The sequence below is a fragment of the Hemiscyllium ocellatum genome, chromosome 24 (assembly GCF_020745735.1).
Source record: "Hemiscyllium ocellatum isolate sHemOce1 chromosome 24, sHemOce1.pat.X.cur, whole genome shotgun sequence".
In the NCBI taxonomy this organism is placed as follows: Eukaryota; Metazoa; Chordata; class Chondrichthyes; order Orectolobiformes; family Hemiscylliidae; genus Hemiscyllium; species Hemiscyllium ocellatum.
Window position 1 is genome coordinate 47,529,752 of NC_083424.1, and position 17,884 is coordinate 47,547,635.

General features: G+C 41.1%; 1 protein-coding gene across 3 annotated transcripts in view; it reads right to left on the reverse strand.

The window, feature by feature from the left end:
• LOC132827185 (oxysterol-binding protein 2-like) overlaps window positions 1-17,884 on the reverse strand; it is a 345,989-nt gene that overhangs the window by 286,653 nt on the left and 41,452 nt on the right. For all 3 annotated transcript variants that reach the window (XM_060843759.1, XM_060843758.1, XM_060843757.1), the window contains one exon: window positions 4,238-4,446. In XM_060843759.1, the coding sequence (XP_060699742.1) occupies window positions 4,238-4,446 (209 nt within the window). The remainder of the gene's footprint in view (window positions 1-4,237; window positions 4,447-17,884) is intronic.

A 17,884-nucleotide genomic window follows, 5' to 3' on the forward strand; every position in this document is an offset into this window, starting at 1 on the left:
GAGATGAAAAGGAATTTATTTTCTGAGAATAGTGATTAGGTGGAAATCCTTATTGCAGAGGGCTGTAGAGATTGGATCATTAAATTGCAGCATTTAAAAAGCAAGGATGGGTATAAGAATAGGAAGGAGTTTAGAGGGATATGGGCAAAGTGCTGGCAAATAGGACTAGATTAGGTTAGGATATTCTGTCAGCATGGATGAGTTGGACTGAAGGATCTGGTTCAATGCTGTACATCTCTATGATTCTAAGGCTGAGAGAGACAGATTTTTAATCAGTAAGGAAATCAAGGGTTATGGGGAAAAGGCAGTAGACTGGAGGATCATCAGGTCAGCCATGATCTCATTGAATGGTCAAGCACACTCAATGCGCTGAATAGCCTATTTCTGACCACATGTCTAATGGTGTTATGATGTTTTTCGTCTCTCCCAAGTGCAGTTGCTTCTGCAGTCTGTTTTTCACATTTAAAAAGATAATCTTGCTCTTTTGAAAGCTGTGGAACAAAGAAAAACCCTGGTTCCAGCAAACATTGTAAACTTACTGCTGGCACCGGATCTCTCCAAACACAGAGTAAACTGTTAGGAAGAAGCTTAAGTGATAAAATTGAGGAACAATTTTAAAGATACAAAATCAATACTCACAACCACCTTCCCAAAAACTCTTCATTTCAATGCATGAACAAATACCCATACAGCTCCACAGTGCTTGACCTATTTGCCCACATGCAGGGGTATCTGCCAATCGCAACAACAGATTGATATTTACAAGAATATGTTGTGCAGGATTCTTGCTTGAAACATGAACCAATTTCAAATAGATTGACTTTTTCAAAAAAAAAGATACATCCTAGATAACCTGTCAAATTGAAGCTTTCTGGACCTGATCAATCATGGAGCTGGAGAAAGCACAGCAGCTCAGGATGAAAAGTTCCAACCTGAAATGTCGGCTCCCCGCTCCTCTGATGTTGCTTGACCCATTGTGCATTTTCCAGCTCCAACTTCAACAATTCTGACTTTCCAGCATCTGCAGTTCTTGCTATCTCCAAGTATCTGATCAATTAGTCATTAGCAATACAAAATTACTATTTAGGAATTTGCCTTTCCCTGGACCAACATCCCTTCTCCGTCAATACCACCAAGAAATCAATTGTTCATTCATCTCATTGTTATTTGTGGGCTCTTTCTCTGCAGAAATAGGCAGAAGATTTGGCTCATATGGAACTTATTTCATTTCTTATATTGGATGTGAAACAGCTTCTGAAAGGCCTGATGTGGATAGGTGGAAGTTTGCGTGAATGTTCTCTCTTCCCAGCTCTATACACTTATCCATGCATGCTCATGTGACCCTCCAAGTCATAATGCAACCTAACCACAGGCAATATTACTCTTTAATTGTTTATGCTTCCTGTGTATTACTGTCTCCTGATATCAAACAAGGAATGTTTGCTAGAGCAAGCAGACCTACTGTACCATGACAGAGTGAATGTAATGTTAGGACATCAGTCTGGTGTGAATACAGTTTGTGTTCTAATAAAAATTCATACATTACAAACATACACCAAACCAAAAGAAAAATGTGCATACATGTACATACACATATATAAAATACATGTATACATTTTTTGTGTATATATATCTATACACATGCATAATAAGCAACAAGCAAACAGAGCAGAATGAACTCTCAAAATATTTATTTAACAACGCAAACTCAAGGAAAACGAAACAGAACAAAATTAAATACATGAATGACAATGAAGCACAGATTAATAATCAAACAAAATATACAAGAATAAAGCTGGAAAGAATAGTTTACAATACATAAATGTGAGGATCACACGATGAGTGCATTTAACAATCTAGTACATAAAGACAGCTGACTGTACACACTGGTTATAATCACCTATCTCCATTAGCCTCAACAATAAAGGATACAAAGCAATGCTGTTGTGCTATTTCTAGATGCCAATCATCATTTAGCATCCTACAATCAGTCATTCATAAGTCAATTTGTTTATTTTTCATTTTCCTAGAAATGTGACAGCTTTTCTTGATGCACAATTTTTATGATTATCATTTTTATTTATATAAATCAAAGTTAACCAGTTACAAAGACTTTGTACCTCAGTATTGCTCTGTACCTCAGTATTGCTCTGTACCTCAGTATTGCTTTAAGTGAATACAAATGATGTGTGAAATCCAAGTTGAGCATCAATTGCAGCATCCACTCTTCAAAACTGCTACCTCATGAAAAGTAAACTGACCTTCTTTTTAAAGTGACCATCCTTCCCAGATGGATCCTTAACTAATTAATGCCACAGAACCTAACACTGGGTTATTGTTGTTATTTTATTTGTTCAAAATTATGAGTTATTACTCAGCAGCAACAGCAGCAGAATAGCACCATCTGGAGGTACCTTCAAATCATGGCAAGCTAGAGAATAGTGGGGCACTGTTTCGAATCATTGTGCTCTAAATTTTTAAACAAACTAAGCCATCAACATTTGACTTGCTTTCCCTAACATTATTACTGGCTAAATATATGTACTTCCATAACGTTTTTACGCTGAGAGGCCAAATTGATGGAACAAGAATTTCTAGTGCAGAATGCTCTGGAGAAGTTTTGCAGGTTGGTAGCACCAGAATCCAGATCCAATCAAGTGCAAAGCTACTGATACACCTGTGTCATCAAGGGATATTCAGCAAATAAAGAAGTATTTCATTCCTACTACACTATCATTTTCCTGTAACAACTTACAGCACATTTTTGATGTTGTAATGTGACTGGCCATTAAGAGAGCCTTTGTATATTCTGAGATCGCAATGAATTCTCAGGGTCAAAACTACTATCATAACTTAACATAATGGAAACAGGAGTTACTTGCAATGTCCAACAGCAAAGCTTTATCGCGGTCATTATAATGCATTGGCTGCAAGTCAAAGTGTAGTCATTGTTTCCCTAAACGACATACAAAGAAGAAACCAGAAGAAATCAATGACAAACTAGGCACAGGTCAGATAACACATTATCAGTTTAAAATTTAAATGCTGACTTTGCTGATAACATAAATCTTAAATAATACATCACTTCCTTAAGATCTAGAAATGGGGGAAAAAAATGAAGTATTTTTCAAAATATTGGATTGTTGGTGATTAGTTAACATATTTCAGGATACCACTCAAAATTTTTAATTGTACCATCCGAAATTTCTTTATCTTCATCTCACGTATCCTCCTTTCTTTCATACAATTCCAATACCTATTGAACCAGTGCCCATCCTCATTATCCAGAAAAATGCATTATAAATATGTAGATACTGCTCTGATTTGGATAATCAGGTCAGTTTGCCCTCCAACCTCAGTCTGCAGCAGGCAATTATAGTCACCTAATGTCACTTGGGCTGAGACTTGCCAACTCGACACAGATTAAACTGGAGACCCTTTACAAACTGACCACACTGCTTCCTTCATTATTCTCTACATACCGACTCAGATTTTGTGGTCGGTGTTGAAGTAATTGTTCCACATTTTATACACGATACAACAATTAATTTATATTGCCAAACACAGCTCACCTGCTGACAAGAAGGCAGCACACTCCTAGCAACCGTTGCTCAAAGTCAATGCTCATTTTCACATACTCTTGTTTGAAATGGTCACTCTCCGTTTACCAACCTCTGCCCTCTGCCTTTAGTTCAAATTCAGTTAACAAGACAGGAAAATTCCTGCTTCAACTATTTAAACTCAAATGTACTGATTCAGTAAGCGATGCTATCGTTCTCCGACCACAATATTAAATCCAGGTCCAGATTCATATTGGGCATGAATCAAAGCATTCACAAACCTTCACTCCTTTAATAAGACTTCCAGTTCACACGCGCACACTCATGAAAACAAATTCTCTGAGTAACACATCACTTCACTTTACTGTAAAATTCTCAGTCAATAACCAGTAATAGTCTGTCGAAGACTATTGTGGAAGCATCATCACTAAAAGAATAAGATGATCTCACAGAGTGCTACGTTCTAAGATCACTGAGGGTTACACAATAAATCATACTTTTTCAGTGTTGCCTACATTTAAATTGAATAAAACCATTTCATTTGGCCACAATACTATTTTGCTTCATTCCATCACATTCCTTATGAATGGTTCTCAGTTCCTCTGATGCCAAATGTCAAAATAACAATTAGAATGTAAAACATGATAACATGTTAAGCAGTGCTCCACAGGTGCTACCTGACTGATTGTTCATCATCCGAATAGCTTTGGACTTGGCCAGTTCAAGTGCTGTCACCCAGTGTTGCCGCTCCACCTCAGAGCTTGCTTTCAGGTGGTATGTGCGTCCACTATCTGACAGCACAAAGGTGCAGGAGTCCTCAATGTCAATGTGGGTGGTTGCCAAGTTAATCGTTCCTCTGCACGTGTGCCCCATCTCTGCCTGGGTCCTGGAAAAACATAAGTAAATATGGCACAGTGAATAATCTTACCAAAAATGCATGTGTGTCTAATCACTAATCACAACCTCCTTCAGGCATTCAAATATCCAGTAGCTCATTTATAACTGGCAGAATATATTGCAGAAACTTATTGATTCTTATGGAGGAAGCTTCATTACCTACGTTGTTCTACAAAATTGTCTTTGATTTCTCATGACTCACACAGGGGAGCAATTCACAGGTTCAAGGTCCCTTCACATACCGCCCTAATCTGTTTACTCTTCACAGGCAGCAAAAGCAAACTTCATGTTCCCAATTCTGCTGACCCTCATTCAATGCGCAAACATTTTCTAGCATAACAAAATGAAGAGAAGCAAAAGCCATACATGAACCAGGGCTGCTAAGGAAAATATCATACGTAATACCATTTCACTCAACTCAGCTTAAAAAGAATTGTTGGAACCCGAGACCAGATTGATTGCCAATTTCTTTTTAAATCAGTACAAGCAAAAGGTATTAAAAGAACTACATAAAATAAGGGACAATTTATGTTTTATATAGAAAACTATGATTACTGATATAATTTGGTAAAATGTATTACATTACCAGCTCATTATTAAACTCTTGGAGTGGCAGCCACTTGCAGTGCTAGTGAAGCAGCTGTGTATGGGGTTCTACACACTTCAAACAAACATCATCTGGACGTCAGCCGCAAACCAGCAGCCGGCCCTGGGACCATTATCCAACTGATCTTCAAAGACATTACCACAACATCAAAGGAAAATTGGGAATTAAGTTTGATGAGTTTGCAAAGCGCATGCAGAACTGATAAACTGGTCACATGACACCACACACACAGAGGAAGCACAAGATTTTAAACTGCTTAGGAGTGATTTATTTGCCTTCAAGAATTCACTGGTGATACAAATGCAAGATGAATTTTTTATGCTTTTGCAGTGCCAACTACCGTGACCTGAATGTTAATGCTGCATTGACATGGCTGTATGAACGCCCCTGTCAAGGACAGAACGCTCCTGGTGCTCACCTTCCACCCTACCAACCTTTGCATAAACCAAATCATCTGCCGACATTTCCGCCACCTCCAAAAAGACCCCACCACCAGAGATATAATTCCCTTCCCACCCCTTTCCTTCTTCTGCAAAGACCTGACTACTTAGTCAGGTCCATGCCCCCCTACAACCCACCCTCCCATCCTGGCACCTTCCCATGCCACCGCAGGAACTGTAAAACCTGCGCCCATACCTCCTCCCTCACCTCTATCCAAGGCCCTAAAGGAGCCTTCCACATCCAAAGTTTTACCTGCACATCCACGAATATCATTTATTGTATCCGTTGCTCTCGATGCGCTCTCCTCTACATTGGGGAGACTGGGCGCCTCCTAGCAGAGCGCTTTAGGGAACATCTCCGGGACACCTGCACCAATCAACCACACCGCCCGTGGCCCAACATTTCAACTCTGCTGAGGACATGGGCCTCCTTCACCACCAGATGCCTGAGGAAGAACGCCTCATCTTCCACCTCGGAACACTTCAACAGTTTCCTCATTTCCCCTTTCCCCACCTCACCCCAGTTCCAAACTTCCAGCTCAGCACTGTCCCCATGACGTGTCCTACCTGCCTATCTTCTTTTCCATCTATCCATTCCACCCTCCTCCCTGACCTATCACCTTCATCGCTCCCCCACTCACCCATTGTACTCTATGCTACTTTCTCCCCACCCCCACCCTCCTCTAGCTTATCTCTCCACTCTTCAGGCTCTCTGCCTTTATTCCTGATGAAGGGCTTTTGCCCAAAACGTCAATTTCGCTGCTCCTTGGATGCTGCCTGAACTGTTGTGCTCTTCCAGCACCACTGATCCAGAATCTGGTTTCCAGCATCTGCAGCCATTGTTTTTACCCTGTGTCAACCAATGAGTTGAAGGCAAGCAGAGAAAAGTTTCTGAAATTATGAAAATACAGGTCAATTCTGCTATAACACGACAGTTGCATTCCTCTGCAACCTCGTGCTATAGAAAATTGCATTATTGAACCATTATTGAAAATCACACTGTAGAAGACCAGTAAAAGAAAACTGCCATACCCATTGAGCAGAAAGTTTGCGTTATCCAAACAAAATCTACAATTTGTCAATTGCGTTACAGGCAATTCACGCTGAAGAAATGCATGCTATAGCAGAATGACCGTAATAAAAAAATAGAATTCCCAAAATCTTAATCCAGAACTGTAGTAAGGCCTGCTGATAAAAGAAAGATAATTTCTCCAGCAAAATGTTTCAAGAGGGAAGTATTTATATAACACAAGTTATATCTGTAAAATCCATCACTGAACACAGTGACTGATGGGAGGATTTCCCAATTGCATCCATTTAGACCTGGATTATGGCATCAATATATGCAGCTGAATATTAGTGAAACTTCTTGTTTTTGAATAAAGCACAAATGTCTCAAATTATGACATTCTTCTAAAGTATCACACAGTATTGCCTCACCTTAATGTGGATTAGAATCTCCTGCTGCACAACAACTTTGCCAAAACAACTCAGTGTAATTTTCAAAAGGTACCGTAGGAGCTTAGACTGAGTGATCTGTACATTTAAAAAAAAATTCTTTAATGTTGAGAAATTCCCATCGGCTCCTAACACAATAGCTCATGAAGAGGAACTTAGCAATGGAGACACTTCCTACTTCCAAGAGACCGAAAGTCAAGTCTAAAACGAATCCCTGAATGTCACTGTTAATTAAACAAACAAAAACTGCAATTTTGAAACAGTAATCATGCTTAGGATGCTACAACAACAGCCTATGGGCTGAAGACAAAATGTCTCAGAACACAAGTCATATATTACCTTACCCAATAGTTTCATTGCAGTGGTAACACTGTAAATGTTGCAGCTGTTTTGCAAAGAATGGGTGGCAGCCACGAACTATTTCAAGATGATCAGAACCAGCTGCCCAGCATTTGGATTACAACTGTACAAACTACTGTCTACTTAACAGCCATCCAGAAACAGAGGAGGAGATGGAAGCTAACTAGCTACTTTGTGACCTTATTAAATATCAGGCAGTAACATGAGATTCAACATTCAATTATATCAGTTTCATGTGAACCACAACTGAAGTACAATCCCTTGGATAATGATCACCTCCAGCATTCCTTAACTTTCATGGCCTTTGTATATCCATTAGGTAATGGTCAAAGTAATCCAATATGAAGACGACTCTTCAGTGTGCACAGGAGATTTGCTGATCATGCATCAGCTCAGATGCCCACACTTCAGGTTTTCATCTCTGACTTGCACTTTGCAATATGGCAAAAACAGATGGTGCATTCAGGGACAGCAGGGGCAAGTCCTTGTGCAGGGCACAAGAAACTTCAAGCTTTGCTCAACCTGGTGGCAATGTTGTGCCCCAGGGTACCATCAATGAGTAGAATATATCCTGAACAGCAGCACAGAAGGTGTGCATTGATAGACTTTTCAGTTGCTCAATGCAGGTTCCATAAAGATTGGAGAAGCACAAGCATAATATGGTGCCACTGTTTAAGAAGGGCAGTAAAGACAAGCCAGGGAACTATAGACCAGTGAGCCTGACATCAGTGGTGGGCAAGTTGTTGGAGGGAATCCTGAGGGACAGGATGTACATGTATTTGGAAAGGCAAGGACTGATTAGGGATAGTCAACATGGCTTTGGTGCGTGGGAAATCATATCTCACAAACCTGATTAAGTTTTTTGAAGAGGTAACAAAAAGGATTGCTGAGGGCAGAACGGTAGATGTGATCTATATGGACTTCAGTAAGGTGCTCGACAAGGTTCCCCGTGGGAGACTGATTAGCAAGGTTAGATCTCACGGAATACAGGGAGAACTAGCCATTTAGATACAGAACTGGCTCAAAGGTAGAAGACAGAGGATGGTGGTGGTGGTGGAGGGTTGTTTTTCAGACTGAAGGCCTGTGACCAGTGGAGTGCCACAAGGATCGGTGCTGGTTCCTCTACCTTTTGTCATTTAAACAAATGATTTGGATGCGAGCATAAGAGATATGGTTAGTAAGTTTGCAGATGACACCAAAATTGGAGGTGTAGTGGACAGCGAAGAAGGTTATTTCGGATTACAACAGGATCTTGATCAGGTGGGCCAATGGCTGAGAAGTGGCAGATGGAGTTTAATTCAGATAAATGCAAGGTGGTTGGGATATCTGGTCGGCATGGACGGGTTTGACCAAACGGTCTGTTTCCATGTTGCATATCTCTATGACTCTATGTGGCGTCCTTTGTGATGACGATTCTTTAACAGAAAAGTGGCCAGCTGCATGGAACATCAAACACAACCATATGAGTGCATCGGACAATCACCAAAGGTTTGCCTGCTAATGCCTTTGCAAATTGAATACATTATACTCTAATCTTGCTTTTGCACTTCCTAATCAATTAAAGAAAAAAAAGTGTTCTGAAGATTGTTGTTTCCAGTAAAGTGTGGCTAGTTAACACTTAATGAGAAAAGGGGGCATAGAAGGAGTAACTTCATCTCACCTGTGGCCTCACGTGCAGCAGTGAATGTCAAAATCACAGATATCAATCAACATCGATGCCCAATACATAACAACTTTCAAACACAGATGTTCCTTCAGATTAAAAAAGCTTTCAGCTTTCACTGTTTTTGATGTAAAGTAGCAACCTTGATGCACACTTGGTCCAAAATGCCATGACCAGATTGGATGGACAACTAATTCAAATGAGTTAGTCCAGAAAAGTCAAAAGATTAGGAAGTTGGAGCAAAACTTGATGAAACTCACTAAACCAGTATATTTCGGGTAACGATTAAGTCCTCTTATGCCAACAAATGCGATAAGTAATCTGTGACAGCTGCTGCTATCCAGTTACAGTTTGAATGAGAAACAGCTAAAAACCAAGGACTGCAGATGCTGGAAACTCGAGTCTAGATTAGAGTGGTGCTGGAAAAGCACAGCAGGTCAGGCAGCATCCGAGCAGGAAAATCGACTTTTAGGGCAAAAGCCCTTCCTGAAGGGCTTTTGCCCAAAACATCGATTTTCCTGCTCCTAGGATGCTGCCTGACCTGCTGTGCTTTTCCAGCACCACTCTAATCTTGAATGAGAAACAATCCAGCAAGGTTCTAGGAATGCTATGATTCTGTATATAGATAATAAAAGGGTCCTGTTCACTGTGTATGAATACCAAATAACCTCTATATCTGGACTGTCCCAGTAAGACCTCATGACATGATGGTAGTGGTTTAAAAAAAAGACACTTGCTCCTACAGTGGTACTCACCATTACCATAAAAATGTAAAACAAAGGTGAGTAGCAGCAGATATACTCCCACACAAACAGGACACTAGGTAAGTACAGACAAACCCCAACAGTGGGTAAAACACAGATGTGCTCCAGATACTGAAATGCAAAATGAGGGGGGTGGGGGGATGGGGAGAGGGAAGGAGAAGGGGAAGGGTCTTGGCATGCCTGCATCAAAAGACACAGCAAATATAAACAACAGCTAAAGGCCTGCAATGCCAAATTGATCACCAGACCAATCACCACAGGAGACTGACCAAAGCATGGGTATGCTGTGCATTTGGTTTTAATCCATCTATCAACTTCACAGACCTTGCAAGGGCCCAGACAAACTGCCCAGCTGCCAAAGAGGGTCACAGAACTGAAACAGCACCGCAATAAAAGCTACCAAACGCCATTTTACAGCTACTGAATACGGCATGATGAAGCATTACAGTCAGGAAAAGTCTTGCCCACACCCCAGAAAGCCATGATTGTAGTCATGGTGCTCCTCATTCATCACAGATGCTTGTGTTTTGAATAGATGACACAGAGAGAAATACACACTTCTGCAGCAAACTCCTGTTTATGGAGAAGTTAATGGCCAGGATGATCAATACTAATGTGCAGAAATTGCTTCCCAACAGCCGCCACCACACACACTTTAGTCTGGAAATAGGGACTACAGTTAACATGTTGTCAGATATTCAAAGTTTGGGAGAAGATTTGTAGCTCGGGTGCTCGTTGTTGTGGTTCTGTTCGCCGAGCTGGGAATTTGTGTTGCAGAAATTTCGTCCCCTGTCTAGGTGACATCCTCAGTGCTTGGGAGCCTCCTGTGAAGCGCTTCTGTGATGTTTCCTCCTGCATTTATAGTGGTTTGTACCTGCCGCTTCCGGTTGTCAGTTCCAGTCCACTGCAGTGGCCGGTATATTGGGTCCAGGTCGATGTGCTTATTGATTGAATCTGTGGATGAGTGCCATGCCTCTAGGAATTCTCTGGCTGTTCTCTGTTTGGCTTGTCATAGAATAGTAGTGTTGTCCCAGTCAAACTCATGTTGCTTGTCATCTGACTGTGTGGCTACTAAGGATACTTGTCATGTCGTTTCGTGGCTAATTGATGTTCATGGATGCGGACTGTTAGCGATCTTCCTGTTTGTCCTATAGTGTTTTGTGCAGTCCTTGCATGGGATTTTGTACACCATATTGGTTTTGCTCATGCTGGGTATCAGGTCCTTCGTCCTTATGAGTTGTTGTCTGAGAGTGGCTGTTGGTTTGTGTGCTGTTATGAGTCCTAGTGGTCGCAGTAGTCTGGCTGTCAGTTCAGAAATGTTTTTGATATATGGTAGTGTGGCTAGTCCTTTGGGTTGTGGCATGTCCTTGTTCTGTTGTCTTTCCCTTAGGCATCTGTTGACGAAATTGTTTGGGTATCCGTTTTTGGTGAATACATTGTATAGGTGTTCTTCTTCCTCTTTTTGCAGTTCTGATGTACTGCAGTTGTTGTGACCCTTTTGAACAGTGTCTTGATGCAACTTCTTTTGTGTGTGTTGGGGTGGTTGCTTTCGTAGTTTACCATACATACATCAAGACCATTTCTGAACTGACAGCCAGACTACTGCGACCACTAGGACTCATAACAGCACACAAACCAACAGCCACTCTCAGACAACAACTCATGGATTTATTCTTTCAATTGCCTGCTCATTGACATCATATTTGCAACAGAGGATTTTTCAACATCCAATACATAGAGAACTTGGAAGGTGTTTATGCTAGGTGGATAAGACTTTCATCCACAGGTCCACTAAAACAAGTGACAATGGAAATATAGAGAATCTCGTGTTAGGTTACAGAATACTGGGTCAGTTCTAGTACCAAGTGTATCCAGACATCATCAAGTACCACTGATGGCATAATGCATTCATTAACAAAAGTGTCCAACTGCACCATCTGCACTACTCACAGAAAGGGGCAGACAAAATCACTTCTACCCTCTCTTTTCCAACCTAGGCCTTGGAAACAAATTGGTGCTGAGCTTGGACTTCAGTGATGTTACTCATCACAGTCAACTATTATTATTCACAATTGATCATGGTATAGAATCTCATTAGCTGGAATGAGAAATAGTGGAATGTTGCAAGTCTGCTAAAACAACATATGTGAGAGCAATTGTGCCACAGAGTTTCATCTTCCAAATCATGTCACCAAGACACAAAAGGAAAATTCAAGGCCTGGAGGAAGTGTAGGAGAACACCACACCTACTTGATGAAGGGCTTATGAAGGGCTGACATATTCCTGATGAAGGGCTTATGCCCAAATCATCGATTCTCCTGTTCCTTGGATGCTGCCTGACCTGCTGTGCTTTTTCAGTGACACACTTTTCAATCATACCTAGCTATCCATTGTCAAAGAGAATTAATTTAGGGCAAAGGCTGGACAAATTCATGTTGTTCAGCCTGTAAAAGGATGAGGGAATTATTGTGATAATGAAGTTGGTGAAACAAATGTAGAATTAATAAATCTGTGCTGAGCAAATTTTGGATGTAAATTAAAACACGTTTCTCTATACCGTATGGTCTTTAACCTTCTGACTAGTCTGCTACATGGGAATTTGTCAAATGTCTTACTGTGATCTACATAGTCGATATTCATAGCACCAACCTCATCAATTTCCCTTGTTACTTACTCAGAAAAAATACAAGATACAAAGTAACTAAGTCCATATTTCTGTCTTAAGTACTTAAATGTATTGTGTATACAATTCTTATTAATACAATAGAGACCAGCAGTGTGGTAGGGAACAACATTTACTCAATGTGTGAGGATGGCACAGCCACGAAAGGTAACGTGCATTCCAGCAGCATGATTTGTTTATAACGTTGCTGATGAATTAAGGAACGATATTTTCGAGAACGCTTACCTCTGCTTGCAATAGTACAATTCCAACATGATTGTTTAGTACGCTTCTTTCTGCGCGTGCGCTGATGTCAGTGAAATTTCCACTCAGTCTATGCATGCACCGATCTTCGTGCTGTTCTGCACATGCACCAATGTCAGCTGCTAACAGAGCAGCTGAGAGAGGTACTGTACAGAGAGTAGTTTTCTGAGGGAGATACATTGAGCAGCTTCTTGTGAAAGGTACACAAATCCTAGGTTACCCGTTTTTTGAAAAATTGGAGGGGCACAGTGACAAGAACATTAGCTGGAAGTGTCCTTGTGATACAATTGCAGGTGGTGATTCAAAAGGCTATAACACTGGAAGAGAAGTTAGATGTTAAAGCATTTTGAGCATTAAGGAGAGAATATACTCACTTAACAGCAATGAGGGAGTCTACCTTAAATGTACTGTGTTAAATTTGCTTTTATTTTGTTGAGGAGTACGAGTAATACCTTCATTCAGGCTGCACTACTTTTGTGTTAAACTTATGGGTGATTTTTGAGTGATTGTTGGTGATATTTTTTGCCAGTCTGCCCCAATCCCATTTTTCCTATAGGCTCCATTATTTCTATTTAGCAATTTTATATTAAGCGAGGTTTTGCTGGAACACAACTACGATGTGAGAGGAGAACGGCCTGTATTTACGAATTGGGAAAGCAAGTGCATCTCTGATACAACCAGCAACTTATTCATCAGCAACGTGATGATGAGTATTACGATCAAACCTTGCACAAAGTTCCCCATTCATTATAGTTCCAGGTGGAATGGGCAAGAAAGGATGAACTGGCTCCCTTTCTCTGTTCGTTGCAATAGTGTTAATATTAAAAAGGATCCCTTGGTACCTTGAACATATGTTTTAAAAAGAGTTAATTTAACAAGGCCTTCTTGACTTTATAAAGAAAGAGGTATAAGATAGTAAACATAAGAATTAGTCATTTAACACACACACACACACACACACACACACACACACCTCTAAATTGTATCCAAAGGGCAGATAGTTTAAGATGTGGCTATTGAAGTGGAGATTTATGGCATTGGTTTTGCAATTTAAACTGTAATTGAAGTCTAGCATTCAAGGTATATTATAGTGTCATTTTATTGTCCTGTTCCTCTTTAGTCTGGCTACTGGCTAGCTGAGGCAGAGACACTCTTTACCTGCAATACAGAAGTGATTAGGGGACAGTTCTTCGACTTTGACTTTCATAGCATGCTAATATACAAACCTAGGCTGGTACACATGGAATCATAGAGTCTTACTTGCCTATTCTAGTAGAGTTGAAACTGTCTTTTTAACTCCAATCTTTGTGTATTCTTCAAAATGAGCTTGGGTCACAATCCATAAGGTATGGCTTGCTGTTGAGCAGGGGCTAGTCAGCCCTCCATTATTCTTTCAGTCACACAGGATCACACTCCAATCTGTTAGAGCTTTCTTTCACATCGTTAGGTGCTCCATTGCATTGCCACCGCACAGAATTTTTTCCAGCCTGCCTCCAAAATTAACCCTGCCTTATTTCATCTCTGTCGCAGTCCTCTTTTTAAAAAAAAGTTGATAATTATTAAGGAAAGGGTGGATGTAGAGCTTGAGGTAGAGAACAGGACAGCAGGTTTAACTTTCTGATCACAAAATGACACGCAGAGACACAATGAGCTGAACATTCATCACTGTGTGCTCAAATCGAGAGAGGTGCATAAAGTCTCTGCCTGTGACTCTAGCATGAAATCCAGGCTGACATTCCAGTGCTGTATTGTCAGAGATGCTGGCTTTCAGGTGCTCCAGTCCCACCTCAGGTGAACATAAAAGGACCTAAGTGCTGTTCAAGGCAAATCAGGAGATTTATTCCCAATTTCTTTGTCAAATTTTTCTCCTTAACTAACATAAATCAATCAAATTTGCTGATCATTATCACACTGTTGTCTGTAGGTCAGGTTAGTTGGGTGTTTTTCTATAGTACAATAATGATTCCACTCCACAAGGTACTTTGGGATTTGTAAATTACAATACTTTAAGCATTGGATGATAATTTAAATAGAAACAATATGCAAAACTGGGAAAAAGACAAGACAATGGCACTAAGTCATGCTGCTCTTTTGTTGAGCTGGTACAAATTCAATGGGCTGAATAGCCTCCTTCTCCACTGTCCAACATCTATGATTCTGTAGTCTGTCCTCAAGTCATGAAAAATGATATATAAATGCAAGTTTTATTCATTTTCTGTGCTGTCAATGTGTATGGAATTTTGGAAAATCCCACCTCAGCAATGCCCAATCTTGTTTTTTAAAAAAACTCCTGAACATCCATTAATTTTAACAATGAAAACTGGTACATAAGACCAAGAGAAGGTTTACCATAAGACTTGAGATTTTAAAAACTTTTAGATTAACAAGGTGAATAACTAAGGCATATTCATGGAAATGACTGTGCAATGGACACCTGTAAAATCCATAATAAACAAAGTTACACACCATCACTAAGACCCTATGTTACTGGTGATAATCTCATCATGTTTCTGAGAATATCATGTGAGTATAGTTTGTATTGAATACAGAAGGTACATATACAGATGATACTCAACTGATGTCAGTGCTGATGAGTGATATTGCTGCTACTGAGGAGAGCACAATATAAAAGGGGTGGTGGAAGAAGCAACTCCAGAGTTGAGTATCACATCCCCAAGTCACCCTTTACTTACACATGAACAGTCCTTAACTAAAGCACTGCCTCAGAGTCAGCTACTAGAGTTTCAGTATCTCTGACACTCACCGTTTTTATCTGTCAGCCAGAGCTCCCTAATTGAACCAGATTAACAGTCCCAATCAGAAAACACATTCTATGACATCTGGTTGGCTAACCTCTTTCCAATCATTACATTCTCCCCCCCCCCCCACCCCGAAACGTCAATTTTCCTGCTCCTCGGATGCTGCCTGAACTGCTGTGCTTTTCCAACACCACTCTACTCCAGAATCCAAATATGACTGCCAATCTTTCTTTGGTTATCTAGGCATACTTATGCTCTGCCAAAGTCCAGCATGCATACGTCCTCTACACTGGACCACCTCTGAGCTCATACAACCCCAATACCATACAGGAAGGTATTGCATGTCAATACCAGATCATTCTTGGGACCATAGTGTGCCAACACCTTGGAGGATGCTAGCTGTTTTGTTATTTCATTGAAATCTAGTGCTCATCTATATAATCATTTCCAAGGCTGACCCTTTTTTAGGAGTTGATGCAAAGGTGCCAGGATGGATGCCAGGTTATGTATGACAGCTACCTGAAGGAGCAGCGCTCTGAAAGCTAGTGCTTCCAAATAACCCTGTTGGACTATAACCTGATGAGATTTTTACTTTGTACACCACAATCCAACATCGGCACCGCTACATCAAGGTTATGTATGATCTTTCCATAATAATTTAACAGCCCAAGAAATGACCTAAGCTCCTGGACAGTTGTGGGAGCCGGAGCACCTTTGATCACTCTCACTTTATCTTCCAATGGGTGTAACCCGGTCTTGTCAACTCTGTAGTCCAAGTAGGTCATATGGTGGTGGTGGTGGTGGTGGTGGTGGGGTGGGGGGGGGTTGCTGGAATACGCATTTTTCCCTTCATAGGTGTATACTTGCCTTGGAAAAATATCTTTCGGACCATGTCCAAGGTCTCCAAATTTTCCCTACTAGTTTACTGTTATCAGGATATCATCTAGGTAAATGGCAGCCTGAGGTAGACATTGCAAAATGTTCTCCAGCATCTGCTGAAAATGTTGGCTGACGATATCCCAAATGGTACTCTCTAATGGAGGTAGGAGTCCTTATGCTTATTAATTGTAGCATATTTCTGGGAATCCTGGTCTAAATGCAAATAAGCATGCATCGTGTCCAGGTTTGCAAATAAATCCTCCAACCAACAGATTGGGTATTTATCCAACTTGTAAAATGGTTTACCATTTGTTTAAAATCCCCAAAAAGTTAATCCAACCTGTCAGGCCCAAAATTCATTCAACTGGTGTTGCCCATACCTCTATCCAAGGCTCATACCTCCTCCCTCACCTCTATCCAAGGCCCTAAAGGAGCCTTCCACACCCATCAAAGTTTTACCTGCACATCCACTAATATCATTTATTGTATTTGTTGCTCCCGATGCGGTCTCCTCTACATTGGGGAGACTGGGCGCCTCCTAGCAGGGCGCTTTAGGGAACATCTCCGAGATAACCGCACCAATCAACCACACCGCCCTGTGGCCCAACATTTCAACTCCCCCTCCCACTCTGCCGAGGACATGGAGGTCCTGGGCCTCCTTCACCGCCGCTCCCTCACCATCAGACGCCTGGAGGAAGAACGCCTCATCTTCCGCCACGAAACACTTCAACCCCAGGGCATCAATGTGGACTTCAACAGCTTCCTCATTTCCCTTTCCCCCACCTCATCCTAGTTTCAAACTTCCAGTTCAGCACTCCCCCCATGACTTGCCCAGACTTGTCCAACCGGCTTATCTTCTTTTCCACCTATCCACTCTATCCTCTCCTCCCTGACCTATCACCTTCATCTCCTCCCCCACTCACCCATTGTACTCTATGCCACTCTCTCCCCACCCCACCCTGCTCTAGCTTATCTCTCCATGCTTCCATCTCACTGCCTTTATTCCTGATGAAGGGCTTTTGCCCGAAACGTCGATTTCGCTGCTCGTTGGATGCTGCCTGAACTGCTGTGCTCTTCCATCACCACTGATCCAGAATCTGCAGTCATTGTTTTTACCCATTCTATGAACAGGACTAGTTTGATGATCCCTTCACTTTCCAGCTGTTGATTTTGCCCAGAAGGCAAATGGCACTGGGCAGGCCTTGCAGAATCAGGGAATTGCTTCCTGGTCAACATTGGCTCCACCAATAGTCCAATAGACAGTCCTAGAAGACTTCTAGGTATTTAATTAGGACTTCATTCAGGCAGCCATTTTCTAATTGAAAAGTGTTGAACCAATCTAGGTAGATCTCTCTCAACCAATTTTGTCCCATCAAGGTTGAACCTAAGCCTTTTACTACAATCATTGGTAACAGCTTTGCATAAGAGATCAGAACTGACGTTGTACCCTTAATTTGAAAAGGTTCCCTTGTTTAGGTTCAGCCCACTGAGCTCTTCTTCAAAGTTAAGGGGTGGAATACAAAGTGAATTTTATTAAAAACCGATTCAGTGATATGGCTATGGCAGTATCA